This window comes from Ambystoma mexicanum, chromosome 4p, assembly GCF_040938575.1.
Source record: "Ambystoma mexicanum isolate Mex_15411 chromosome 4p, UKY_AmexF1_1, whole genome shotgun sequence".
NCBI classification, from domain to species: Eukaryota; Metazoa; Chordata; class Amphibia; order Caudata; family Ambystomatidae; genus Ambystoma; species Ambystoma mexicanum.
Window position 1 is genome coordinate 406,709,500 of NC_090927.1, and position 12,696 is coordinate 406,722,195.

Consider the following 12,696-nt stretch of genomic DNA (forward strand, 5'->3'; position numbering starts at 1 on the left):
TTTTCCAATCACTTGAGCAAAAATAAACCAGGCTGTTCTTTTTCCTATTTGCTTAGTAAAATAAAATTAAAAAACACCTGTCGACTACATTTCCTTTTATATTAACCATCAAACATAGCACAGAGGTCAGTCTTCTTCATGTTTGCATTAATAAAAACATTTCCCCAATATGGATTTGGGCTGCTCCATTTTCTTCTACCTGAATTATCTAGGAGTAAAACCAGTGCTAATTTAATTTGTTCCATCGTTCGCTCCATTCCTGCTCGTTTGAAGATATTTTAAAAGACACTATTTTTCAACATGATCAATTGTGGTTATGAAAGAGAAGTGAATCTCAAATAAGTCCATCTCAGAAGGATAGAACAGGGGCAACGTGCTCGCCTTGGAAGCAAGACGACACAGAGCAACACAGGTTTGATCCCCAGGTCCACGCTTAGAAACCTCTGGGCATTAAGCACGTTTATAGATATTCAGAAAGTGGGCACGCTCTGATAGTATGCAGGAGTCAAAGACGTGCAAGATCTGCTGTGTTCCCCACTCCCCCATTATAAATAAACATTCATTGACCAAGCCAACACAGCTGGCCTTTATGCAGGCATGGGATAGGCATTTGTCAGGTACTGCCACAACCCAGGTCAAAAAGGATGACTTTAGAGACCATCCTGGAGTCATCCGATGATCATCGAACTACATTAGAAGTCATCCCCACATCATCAGAAGTCATCATGCTGTTAAAGTCATCAGCAAATGTCTCAGAATGGTGGGTGATGATTTGGGGATGAGCTTAGGATGACTTGCTGATGATGCTAACATCATCCCTATTTTAGCAAACTCTTTGTTCCTGATGATTTTAGGATGACTTGCCGATTACTTCAAGAGCATCACCATGATGATTTGGGGATGAGCTTAGGATGACTTGCTGATGATGCTAACATCATCCCTATTTTAGAAAACTCTTTGTTCCTGATGATTTTAGGATGACTTGCCGATTACTTCAAGAGCATCACCATGATGATTTGGGGATGATTCTGGGATGACCTGCCGATTACTTCAAGAGCATCGACAGGTTTGCCCCGGTGATTCTGGGATGACCTGCTGATTACTTGACAAGCATGTTTGTCCCTGATGATTTGGGGATGATTCTGGGATGACCTACTGTCAAGAGCATCGTCATGAAACATGTTTGTTCTTGATGATTTGGGGATGGCTTACTGATTAATCACAGAGTTTGTAGGATGATTTGCGGTCTAATACGGATAGTCTTTCCGCTTTTGCTTAATTGCACTTGTGCTGAATGATTTTTTAATGCTTTGCTAAGCACATCTGTTTGGCATTAGTTTTAATTGCATGTAAAAAGCATAATATGGATGTGATCATTTAAATTGCAACACCCAATGTTAAAGTGCTGAACCATTGACCAGGAATCACACTTAAAAAGCATACATGCCACAGAAATAGTTTTCTTGCAGTAATAAGTGACTAACGCATAAGTATGGGAATTCACCGCTAAGTACATTCTATAGTCAAAAATAGTCATTTTAATTAGTCATCATGCACCCTTCCAAACCAAATCCATGTGATTCAAGACACATATTGGTAGAACTTGCCATGGAGCCCAAATTAAGCCACAATTATCCAACCTTAACATTTGTTAGACAGTAATCAGTGCACTCATTTTACATTGGTGCCTATCACGCAATGACTACTGTTCTGCATGAGTACAGCGAGGAGCACGGTCTAAAATGATTACTCAGGCCCCACACTACTACAAACTTGGAGTGATCCCAATCATATGTTTGAATAAGGCTTCGACTGGCAGTCTATACACTTCCCGAAGACAATGTGAGCTGGCAAGATAAGCGACTGAAACAGGATTACTTCAATGATTCCAAAATGAAATCATGTCCAACCAAAATTTTTCCAAAAAAGAAAAATTGCATATATAGCGCTATTCTTTCACTTCTGCCAAAAATTCAATTACTTCAGTACAAGTTATGTGAAATGTTTTCACTGGACATAAAAAGTCAAGCTTATCATATATGAATGATAATAGACTCACTTTGTCATATTGCCCAATCCACATTCATACTGCCCTGTCTATGTACATACAGAAAGTACATCAAAGCTCCTGGTATGTAGATAAAGTGTGTCCTCCATTCTGCTGGTAACCACAAGCAAAGTCTCTCAAGTTAAACTGACTCACCAAATGTCAACCACCACAAGTACAAAAGAAAAGATTGCCCACACAATATAGTTTGGTTAAAAATATAGTCTTTATATAAACGTTTAGATATAAATTAATCTCAACATTACAGGTGAGTACATTATTTCATATGAACACCCCATTATGTATAGGAGCTAACACAGGGTCTCCAGAAAATATGCACTTACCAGACCTGGTTCACCAGGTCTGCCACTTAATGATATAGACCACTAACCATAACATCTCAACAGAAAGGTGCAATTAGTCTACCAGGCCCTTCCCTTACACATAGAAGGAAAAGACAGGTATGCAGACCACACTCAAAATCCCCATTGTGGCAAGGGTAAAGCTTGAGACTATGTTGGGCCAAAATGGAAGCCATGAGGCCTAAACATAGCATGCACCGCCTGGGTGAGAATCCTTTGCCATCCCAGTCAAAAACAGGCACCCAGCACCCTCAAAATCCCCATTGTGGCAAGGGGAACGCTTGAGACTATGTTGGGCTAAAATGGAAGCCATGAGGCCTAAACATAGCATGCACCCCCTGGGTGAGAATCCTTTGGCATCCCAGTCAAAAACAAGCACCCAGCACCCTCAAAATCCCCATTGTGGCAAGGGTAAAGCTTGAGACTATGTTGGGCCAAAATGGAAGCCATGAGGCCTAAACATAGCATGCACCGCCTGGGTGAGAATCCTTTGCCATCCCAGTCAAAAACAGGCACCCAGCACCCTCAAAATCCCCATTGTGGCAAGGGGAACGCTTGAGACTATGTTGGGCTAAAATGGAAGCCATGAGGCCTAAACATAGCATACACCCCCTGGGTGAGAACCCTTTGCCATCCCAGTCAAAAGCAGGCACCCAGCACCCTCAAAATCCCCATCGTGGCAAGGGTAAAGATTGAGACTATGTTGGGCTAAAATGGAAGCCATGAGGCCTAAACATAGCATGCACCCCCTGGGTGAGAATCCTTTAGGTAGCAAGGCAGTGGTAGAAGAATTGCAAATAGCGGTAATTTCATTCAAACCAGTGGGGGGCATGTTTTCTGGGGTCATAGACACAGATAAAGTGGCATTTGCATCATTAGGTAGCAAGGCAGTGGTAGAAGAATTGCAGATAGCGGTAATTTCATTCAAACCAGTGGGGGGCATGTTTTCTGGGGTCATAGACACAGATAAAGTGGCATTTGCATCATTAGGTAGCAAGGCAGTGGTAGAAGAATTGCAGATAGCGGTAATTTCATTCAAACCAGTGGGGGGCATGTTTTCTGGGGTCATAGACACAGATAAAGTGGCATTTGCATCATTAGGTAGCAAGGCAGTGGTAGAAGAATTGCAAATAGCGGTAATTTCATTCAAACCAGTGGGGGGCATGTTTTCTGGGGTCATAGACACAGATAAAGTGGCATTTGCATCATTAGGTAGCAAGGCAGTGGTAGAAGAATTGCAAATAGCGGTAATTTCATTCAAACCAGTGGGGGGCATGTTTTCTGGGGTCATAGACACAGATAAAGTGGCATTTGCATCATTAGGTAGCAAGGCAGTGGTAGAAGAATTGCAAATAGCGGTAATTTCATTCAAACCAGTGGGGGGCATGTTTTCTGGGGTCATAGACACAGATAAAGTGGCATTTGCATCATTAGGTAGCAAGGCAGTGGTAGAAGAATTGCAGATAGCGGTAATTTCATTCAAACCAGTGGGGGGCATGTTTTCTGGGGTCATAGACACAGATAAAGTGGCATTTGCATCATTAGGTAGCAAGGCAGTGGTAGAAGAATTGCAGATAGCGGTAATTTCATTCAAACCAGTGGGGGGCATGTTTTCTGGGGTCATAGACACAGATAAAGTGGCATTTGCATCATTAGGTAGCAAGGCAGTGGTAGAAGAATTGCAGATAGCGGTAATTTCATTCAAACCAGTGGGGGGCATGTTTTCTGGGGTCATAGACACAGATAAAGTGGCATTTGCATCATTAGGTAGCAAGGCAGTGGTAGAAGAATTGCAAATAGCGGTAATTTCATTCAAACCAGTGGGGGGCATGTTTTCTGGGGTCATAGACACAGATAAAGTGGCATTTGCATCATTAGGTAGCAAGGCAGTGGTAGAAGAATTGCAAATAGCGGTAATTTCATTCAAACCAGTGGGGGGCATGTTTTCTGGGGTCATAGACACAGATAAAGTGGCATTTGCATCATTAGGTAGCAAGGCAGTGGTAGAAGAATTGCAGATAGCGGTAATTTCATTCAAACCAGTGGGGGGCATGTTTTCTGGGGTCATAGACACAGATAAAGTGGCATTTGCATCATTAGGTAGCAAGGCAGAGGTAGAAGAATTGCAGATAGCGGTAATTTCATTCAAACCAGTGGGGGGCATGTTTTCTGGGGTCATAGACACAGATAAAGTGGCATTTGCATCATTAGGTAGCAAGGCAGTGGTAGAAGAATTGCAGATAGCGGTAATTTCATTCAAACCAGTGGGGGGCATGTTTTCTGGGGTCATAGACACAGATAAAGTGGCATTTGCATCATTAGGTAGCAAGGCAGTGGTAGAAGAATTGCAGATAAAGTCCATATGATACCCGAGAGTATTGTGTGTTTGTTTAAAAGTTTGCCGACACTTTTTTGAAATGCCTTAAGGCGTCATGACGTGGGGACGTTTTTTTTTACGTACAACGCACTGTGATGATGTAGCTGATGAAGACAATCATGGAGGAAGGAGGACTCCATGCCGTGCACCGGCAGGTATATTTAGCTGCTGGTGGCTTTGTTTGTTCTTTCGGTTTTGGAATTCTGCAGCATCTGGATCTTCGTCTTCGTCGTCGTCCTCGTGGCTGTTTCCTCTTTGTCCTGGTAAGTATACAAGCTCCCAAACAGAAGCCACAATGCATGGCATATGGCCGCCATATTGGTCCTCGAGGATCGAGCTATTAAGGATTGATCCTGTTCGCTGTCTCGTCTCTCCCTTCTTCGGCTTTCTTCTTCCATTAACCTACAGGTTCCTGACCTGGACTCTAACGAAATATGCACACTGCACTTCAGCGAATACTCTGGATTTTCTGGTCTCGGACCTCTAATTTAGACCCGAGTTCCCTGCCTTCTCTCCTCTTCCCGCTGCCTTCAAAACAACAAATGAGATCCAAAAGATACACAGTGCTCAGAATGCTTTATAACACCCTTTATTCAACTTATAGCCGTAACCCGCTAGACGTATTGAAACGTGCTAAAAACTAGCAAAAACATAGAAAATGTACTTTCCTCGCGTTTTGGTAAATGCTAATTCTGTTGCGTTTCCTGTTTGTACAGTGTCCGTGCGTTTGTTCTGTCGAACCTGATGTTTTTAACCACTCGTCTCCCATACAAGGGGGATCAAAATGTACTTTGTTTACAGGCTGAAGGTATACTGCTGAAATCTTCAATGCATTATCAGCTTTCCTTACTGTTCTGGAACGTGTTGCCATTTGTTAATCCAGTCACCATGTGTGCCTTAGTTTACAAGCTTCACTCCCCTGATGATCCCGTTCTCTCCAAAATAGGCTAATCCAGTTGCTCCTCCTCAGAGACGTTCTTCTTTCTTTTCCTGTTTCCTGCAGTTTCGCGTTGCAAGTACTCGCTTCCCAGCTCCGGTTTAGACGCGTGTTCGCTGCCTTCTCTCCACTTCCCGAGGCCTTCAAAACAACAAATGAGCTCAATAAGATACACAGTGCTCAGAATGCTTTATAACACCTATTATTCAACTTATAGCCGTAACCCGCTAGACGTATTGAAACGTGGTAAAAACTAGCAAAACCAGCTAGAAAATGTACTTTCCTCGCGTTTTGGTAAATGCTAATTCTGTTGCGTTTCCTGTTTGTACAGTGTCCGTGCGTTTGTTCAGTCGAACCTGATGTTTTTATCGTCTCCTATACAAGGGGGATCAAAATGTACTTTGTTTACAGGCTGAAGGTATACTGCTGAAATCTTCAATGCATTATCTGCTTTCCTGACTGTTCTGGAACGTGTATTTGCCATCTGTTAATCCAGTCACCATGTGTCCCTTCTAGTTTACAGGCTTCACTCCCCTGATGATCCCGTTCTCTCCAAAGTGTGTGGATGATATGCGTGCGTTGTGTAGGGGGATTTTCTTTTAATGTATGTGTGTGGATGATATGCGTGCGTTGTGTAGGGGGATTTTCTTTTAATGTATGTGTGTGGATGATATGCGTGCGTTGTGTAGGGGGCTTTTCTTTTAATGTATTTGTGTGGATGATGTGCGTGTGTTGTGTAGGGGGATTTTCTTTTAATGTATGTGTGTGGATGATGTGTGTGCGTTGTGTAGGGGGCTTTTCTTTTAATGTATTTGTGTGGATGATGTGCATGTGTTGTGTAGGGGGATTTTCTTTTAATGTATGTGTGTGGATGATGTGCGTGCGTTGTGTAGGGGGCTTTTCTTTTAATGTATGTGTGGGGATGATGTGCGTGTGTTAGGGGGCTTTTCTTTTTATGTATGTGGATGGTGTGCGCATGTTGTGTAGGGGCCTTTGCTTTTAATGTGTGTGGATGGTGACTGCATGCATGTGGATGGTGTGCGCATGTTGTGCAGGGGCCTTTGCTTTTAATGTGTGTGGATGGTGACTGTATGCATGTGGATGGTGGGCGCATGTTGTGTAGGGGCCTTTGCTTTTAATGTGTGTGGATGGTGTGGTGTTTGTGTTGCCTAGGTGTTTCAAGATTGGCGTGTGTATTCTTTTTTGGGGGTGGGGGGGGCGCCAAATTTTTTTTTGCCCAGGGCGCAGGGTGGGTGAAGGATTCCGTGAATCCTAGGGGGAAACATGTCAGCAACAGTGCCATTTGGGAGCGAATACTGGACTGTCCAGTGGCCCCCAGAGTGCATGGGTGTAATTTTGATATATTAACCTCCTGGGTCATCACTTCACATTGTATATGTTAATGAGTCCCACACTTTTTAGTTTGGGCTATTAGGTGGCGCTTTAGCACCATCTATGAACTAAAACTATTGCATTAGAGCACAGATAGGGAGAAGTGGCATATGAGGAGGGACACACAGCCTGTAGGTGTTTGGTTATTTGCCCACCCATTGGCTACGCATGGCCATGCTAAACCCTATGGTCATTCCCACCCAGTTCCTGCCCCTCCCAGCCCAAAACACCACCCCATGGGAACTCTCTTGCGTTCGCTTTGATCAAGCCTTACCATCAAACTTTGCAGTCAAGGTGCCTGCCAGTGTTTTTTCAAAGCAGTCTTCTGGAAGTTAATGACTTAATTGGATTTGCAAACCCTCCTTAACCAGGTCTGCCTTCAGCCACCTGATTTATTAGCACTGTGCGTTTCCTTCACTGAACTCCTTTTATAAACAAACATTGGCAAAGCCAACACTTTGGGCTTTTGTGTAAGGATTAGGCCTCTGCCAGGTATTGCTATTAGATGCCCAGCCACTCACACCATTTTGCACATGTTACTATCAATGGTCAGTTAATACCACTACGGAAGAGACTGCAAGTGCCTTACTACACAAAAGGCAAAACTGTTGGCATTGCCAATGCATTTTTTATAACTCGTGCTACACCCCCTTTGTCAACCCTGCTCTCACGCTCCTGCTCCATACATGCACAGATCCTCTTGTCTGTGTCCTGCTCGAATCCTCAGGACCCTACTTTTTTTGGACCCTGCTTTCCTAGCCCTACTCTGACACTCCTCCTCTCTTGTCTCTGACCTGCATGGACTCTCCTGTGCTGCTTGGACCCTGCTTCCCAGCCCAGGGCCTGCTCATATGCCATGGCGTGACAGGAGGGTGGTAATAAGCCATGATTTCTCTCACGTTGCTGCTGGCGATAATCTCAACTCATCCCGGGGGCTGGGGCCCCTGCCCCCCCACCCCCCTCAGAGCTTTCCGGGGCGGGGACAGATTAAAGGCAGGCCTGGGAGAGCGATCCAGGAATGTGTTTACAATGCGGAAACCAAACACTGGGATTGGCTACCTGTTCATGTTCATGCAATTATGTTGCTGGAATAGAGCAGAGTTTTAATTGCCGCTCCTAGTATGCACAGGTCTCTCGCTCAACCCTACATGCTGTCACACTCCTTCCTAGAACCCCATCTGGCCATGCCTCTCACTCTTAACCTTTCACACACACATCACTGTTACACTTTCTCCCCACCGTGTGGCCTAATACTTCTTGATGCTTTCTTTCCACATGCCACTTTGCGTCCATAGTTTCTCCTTCCATTATGTGCTGCTCTTCTGGTCGAAGGTCTCCCTTCTTGAAAGTACTCCAAATCTATTTTAGAGGTGAGCTTACTCTCTGTTCTCACACCTGTGTGCTGGCCTTACTTGCTGTGGTTAAACTCAGGAACACTGTTCGCCGAGCGTAGGTGTTTTTCGTTTGGTAGCTGCCATGTGGTGTTGGGCAAGACTGAGGATTTTGTCTCATTGTATGTGATTTGTCAAGACTACCGCTTGAATGTGTGTTCTGTTCTCTTACACAAACCAAACATCGGCATGTAGGTTGTGAGGTCATGGAATTATGTGGGGATATGTGGTCTTTAGATTGCAGGTGTTACTTCATATACCATTCATAGGCCATTTTCAGCTACAGTAGACAAAGTAAAGTGCAGAATCTTATTAAGTGGACACCAGTAATTCTTACAGTTGAATCTGAATATTCAGTGTTTGAGAAGGTGTATGCAGAAGGGTGAGTTTTTAGCATGGTTATTTAGCGGCAGCACCTTTGATACCTGCGCTGTCCTGACTAAATGAGCCCCATATGGTGCCTCCAGGGGTGATGTGTTCCCTCTAGTGAGAAATAGCTCACTAGCACAGATGGGCTGAATGTAAGATCTGGCTTCCTAACCCAGATGGGCTAAATGCAGGATCTGGCGCACTAACAGAGATGGGCTAAATGCAGGATCTGGCGCACTAACAGAGATGGGCTAAATGCAGGATCTGGCTCACTAACAGAGATGGGCTAAATGCAGGATAGTGTAAAAAATGGCAAGAACGTATTTGTAAAGTTAATGATGTTGGTTCCAATGCAAGTCATGTTGCAATGAGGACACAGCGGGTCATTCAGGTGCTGCATATTAGGATACTAGCTTCAATCACAAATGGGGACACTTCAGGCAGGAACATGTCCATAGTAAGGGGACCATAAATTAATGATCCTGTACAGAATAGTTTCACAATAATACTTTGAGCACACTAAATGTATTTATTTTTCGTCTTTTAGGTAATAATTCAAACCATGGCCCTCTTTAATGTGCTTTTCTTTGATTGCGACAACTCTCTCTGTATTCGAAAGGATGGGGAATTTGAACCATTGGCAATTCCTGGTGAAGTGATTTGTAAATGGCTGGTAGAGGGTCTTGATGAAAGTGGAAAAGAAATACGTGAAGAAAGGGATTTCAAAGCGGTAGTGCTTTTCCAATCGGCAGGTAAGCAAAGTATATATGTTTTTCCCTCTGTTTCCCTCCATTTGATGTTTCGGGAGGAGGGTACATCTAACGTCCCTACAGTGAGGCATCCCCTTTTTTTCTAACATACAGATGAGTGCTGCACAATGCCCACCACTCTTTCACAGCATCTCTACTTCCTTTAGAGTAAGTCTAATGTATAAAGTATAGATGCACAACATGGTTCTGACACTTTGGTTGTGCAGATAGTCACATTTTGAAATTTTCGCTTGAGGTTTTAACTTGCCTTTTTCATACCTGCAGTCAAGAAACAGTGTATCAAGACACAAAAAACATTTGAAGAAATAATTAAAGACTATTGCGGTGATGCAGAGGGACTGATTCAGGCCTTAAAAAGGAAGGCAGAAGAGGAAAAGGAGCTACTGGTGGATTCGGGCAATCGGGGAAGTGCTGGCAAATTTAAAAGAGTGTTGCGTGAACTGCAAGAACATCCAGTGAAAAAAACAAAAGAAAACAAAGAGAATTATTTAGTAAAAGCTGATGGGAGGAAAGTGACTGCTCCCAAACTTAGTAAGGCCTGTTCACAACTACAGTCACAAAAACTGGAGAACCTAACTCTTTTGGCAGGGATGGCTAGTGTTCTTCATTCTTTCATTCCTTCCTCAGAGCCCACCTCTGTTGCTTCACCTGGACAATATAAAGACGCTGCGCAACAACCACTAAATGGACTATCAAATAACAGTGAATTGTCGGCTGCAAATATTTTGTCGGATAGATCTAGTTTGACATGCTTAACTCTATCCCCACGTCTTCTAAATAGTGTGTCCTTGTTGCAGAATGACAGTCATGCCTGTTTAGACAGCGAGTTGACACCCACACGTGCACACAAACCTGCTCAATCATTCAGACTACAGTCTTTAAAAACAGCGGAATTGGGAACATCCTCAAAACAGAGTTTGGCTGCAGTGTCAGTGCCCACTAGTGACCGAAAAAGCAGTGTATCACCATGTGAAGGGAAAATGCAGAAAATACTGTTTACCTGCCCGAAACAAGCTGTTTCAACTCCTCTAAAAAACCCTAACTACAATGTATCCAGGATTGATGTGGATGTACAGCATGCACCCCAAGATGCAGGCCCTATTGTTTGTGCGGATGAAAGCCCACATGTAAGTAAACATTATGCATGCAATAGTTGACTCCTATGAAACTCCCCACACATTAGCAACGTGACCTTGACTTATTTTTTGTAGAATTTTTGAGATCTGTCTGCAAGGCTAACAGCTGGCCTACTATGGACTGCCGAGTAATAAGGAGGAAGCTTGCTACCAAAATTTGCAATGCCAGAAGAGGCCTAAAAAAGACTCCACCTTTTGAAATGCAGGATCAATAATTGTTTGTTTGTATTTTTGTAAACCTATTTATTCTTATGGAGCTATGCCGTTAAACTGAATTTGTTGAATAAAAAAAGTTGTACACTTTCTGAGCCTATGTTTGATTGAAGATATCTTATAGCCAGAGCAATACAATATTAAAATATCAACAATTTATAGCTGCAGAATTTTACTATCACAATATGAACTCTGTAATAATTAGCTGCTCTTAGGGTTATTGGGTGTAGTGACTGGCGGAAGTCTGTCATGCTGGTGGACCTTTAACAGATGCTGTTTAGGTAGCTGGAAGTGTGTATTTTGGTGTAGTGCTTTGGAGCTGTGGGACTTTTATGGGGTGTGAGGCCATGTTGTCTAGAGGTGAGAATTGAAATGGGGGAGTTGGTTTGTGATATGGGGGTTGTAGTTGTGTGCACTAAATTGGCGAACTTGGTTAACGGGTGCTCTAGCAAAGATGAAAAGTGACAGCTGCAAGATTTTCTTTTTCCAGTACACTATCCAGAAGTCTAACTAGAGTCATTGTAAAGTAATGCCACCAATGTTACTCAAAAGGGATACATCCTGTGGTAATCCAACCCCTTTTCCTAAATCTTTTGGAACCATCTTGAAATCATTTAAACTCATCCTGGAGTGGTCTGCAATAATCATTTACAATTTAAAACCCATCCTAATGTTGTTATGAAGTCATCCTGGAGTTGTCATGGGGTCATCCTAGAGTAATCCAAACTCATCCTGAAGTTGTCGTGGAGTCATCCTGGAGTTGTCGTAGAGTCATCCTAGAGTAATCCAAACTCATCCTGAAGTTGTCTTGGAGTTGTCGTGGAGTCATCCTAGAGTAATCCAAACTCATCCTGAAGTTGTCGTGGAGTCATCCTGAAGTTGTCATGGAGTCATCCTAGAGTAATCCGAAGCCATCCTGGAGTAATCCAACTCATCCTGAAGTTGTCATGGAGTCATCCTAGAGTAATCCCCACTCATCCTGAAGTTGTCATGGAGTCATCCTGGAGTAATCCAAGATCATCACTGGAAGTAATCCAAACTCATCCTGGAGTAGTTTCTGTGATAACTCTAGAGTCATCATCTCATTAAATATTTTGGCCTGTGTGAATACTTTGGATGATCTTCCTGAACTATCCATGGATGACTCTAGAATGGAGTCATCGGATGACTCCAGAATGATTCCAGGATGATCTTCCTTTTTGACTGGGGAATCGTAATACAAGGTAATATGCTGGCAACAATGGTGTGAGCGTCTGGGCATATGATGCCAGGCCCTGGCAAATGTCTATCTAACACCTATACAGAAGCCAACACTGGGTGCGTTGTCAATGCTGGTGTTTTTATTGAAGTTCAGAACAAGGAGTACACATCGATCTAACAGTATAATAAAAGGCCACATATAGTTTGTCGCTGTGTGTGTGTGTCTGACACAGTAGCTCCACCTGTTGTCACCGCTAGAGGCAGCAGTTGCCTTTGGATATATAGAGACAATGGTGATTCACATAGCTTCCCCTGTTGTCATTGCTAGAGGAAGCTGTAGGATTAAAACATATGCTGGACCTACTGTGTTAATGAAAACCTGCACTTTGGCTCGTGTACACTGGCTTGAACGCAAGTATTGCTTATAAATCAAGTGGCTGAAGGCACACTTGGTTAAGACACTTATATTACCCAGGAGATCATATAAGCCATCAACTCTCAG

At 43.3% G+C, this 12,696-nt stretch overlaps 1 protein-coding gene across 2 annotated transcripts in view; it reads left to right on the plus strand.

The window, feature by feature from the left end:
* Positions 1 to 4,885: 4,885 nt before the first annotated feature.
* Positions 4,886 to 12,696, plus strand: part of LOC138453264 (uncharacterized) — a 75,082-nt gene continuing 67,271 nt past the window's right edge. The window contains exons 1-3 of one of the 2 annotated variants that reach the window (XM_069605937.1): positions 4,886 to 5,049; positions 9,423 to 9,627; positions 9,910 to 11,042. In XM_069605937.1, the coding sequence (XP_069462038.1) occupies positions 4,894 to 5,049; positions 9,423 to 9,627; positions 9,910 to 10,802 (1,254 nt within the window). In that variant the 5' untranslated portion in view covers positions 4,886 to 4,893 and the 3' untranslated portion in view covers positions 10,803 to 11,042. Of the gene's footprint in view, positions 5,050 to 9,422; positions 9,628 to 9,909; positions 11,043 to 12,696 lie in introns of those variants that run through there. The other variant, XM_069605938.1, reaches the window with a different exon arrangement.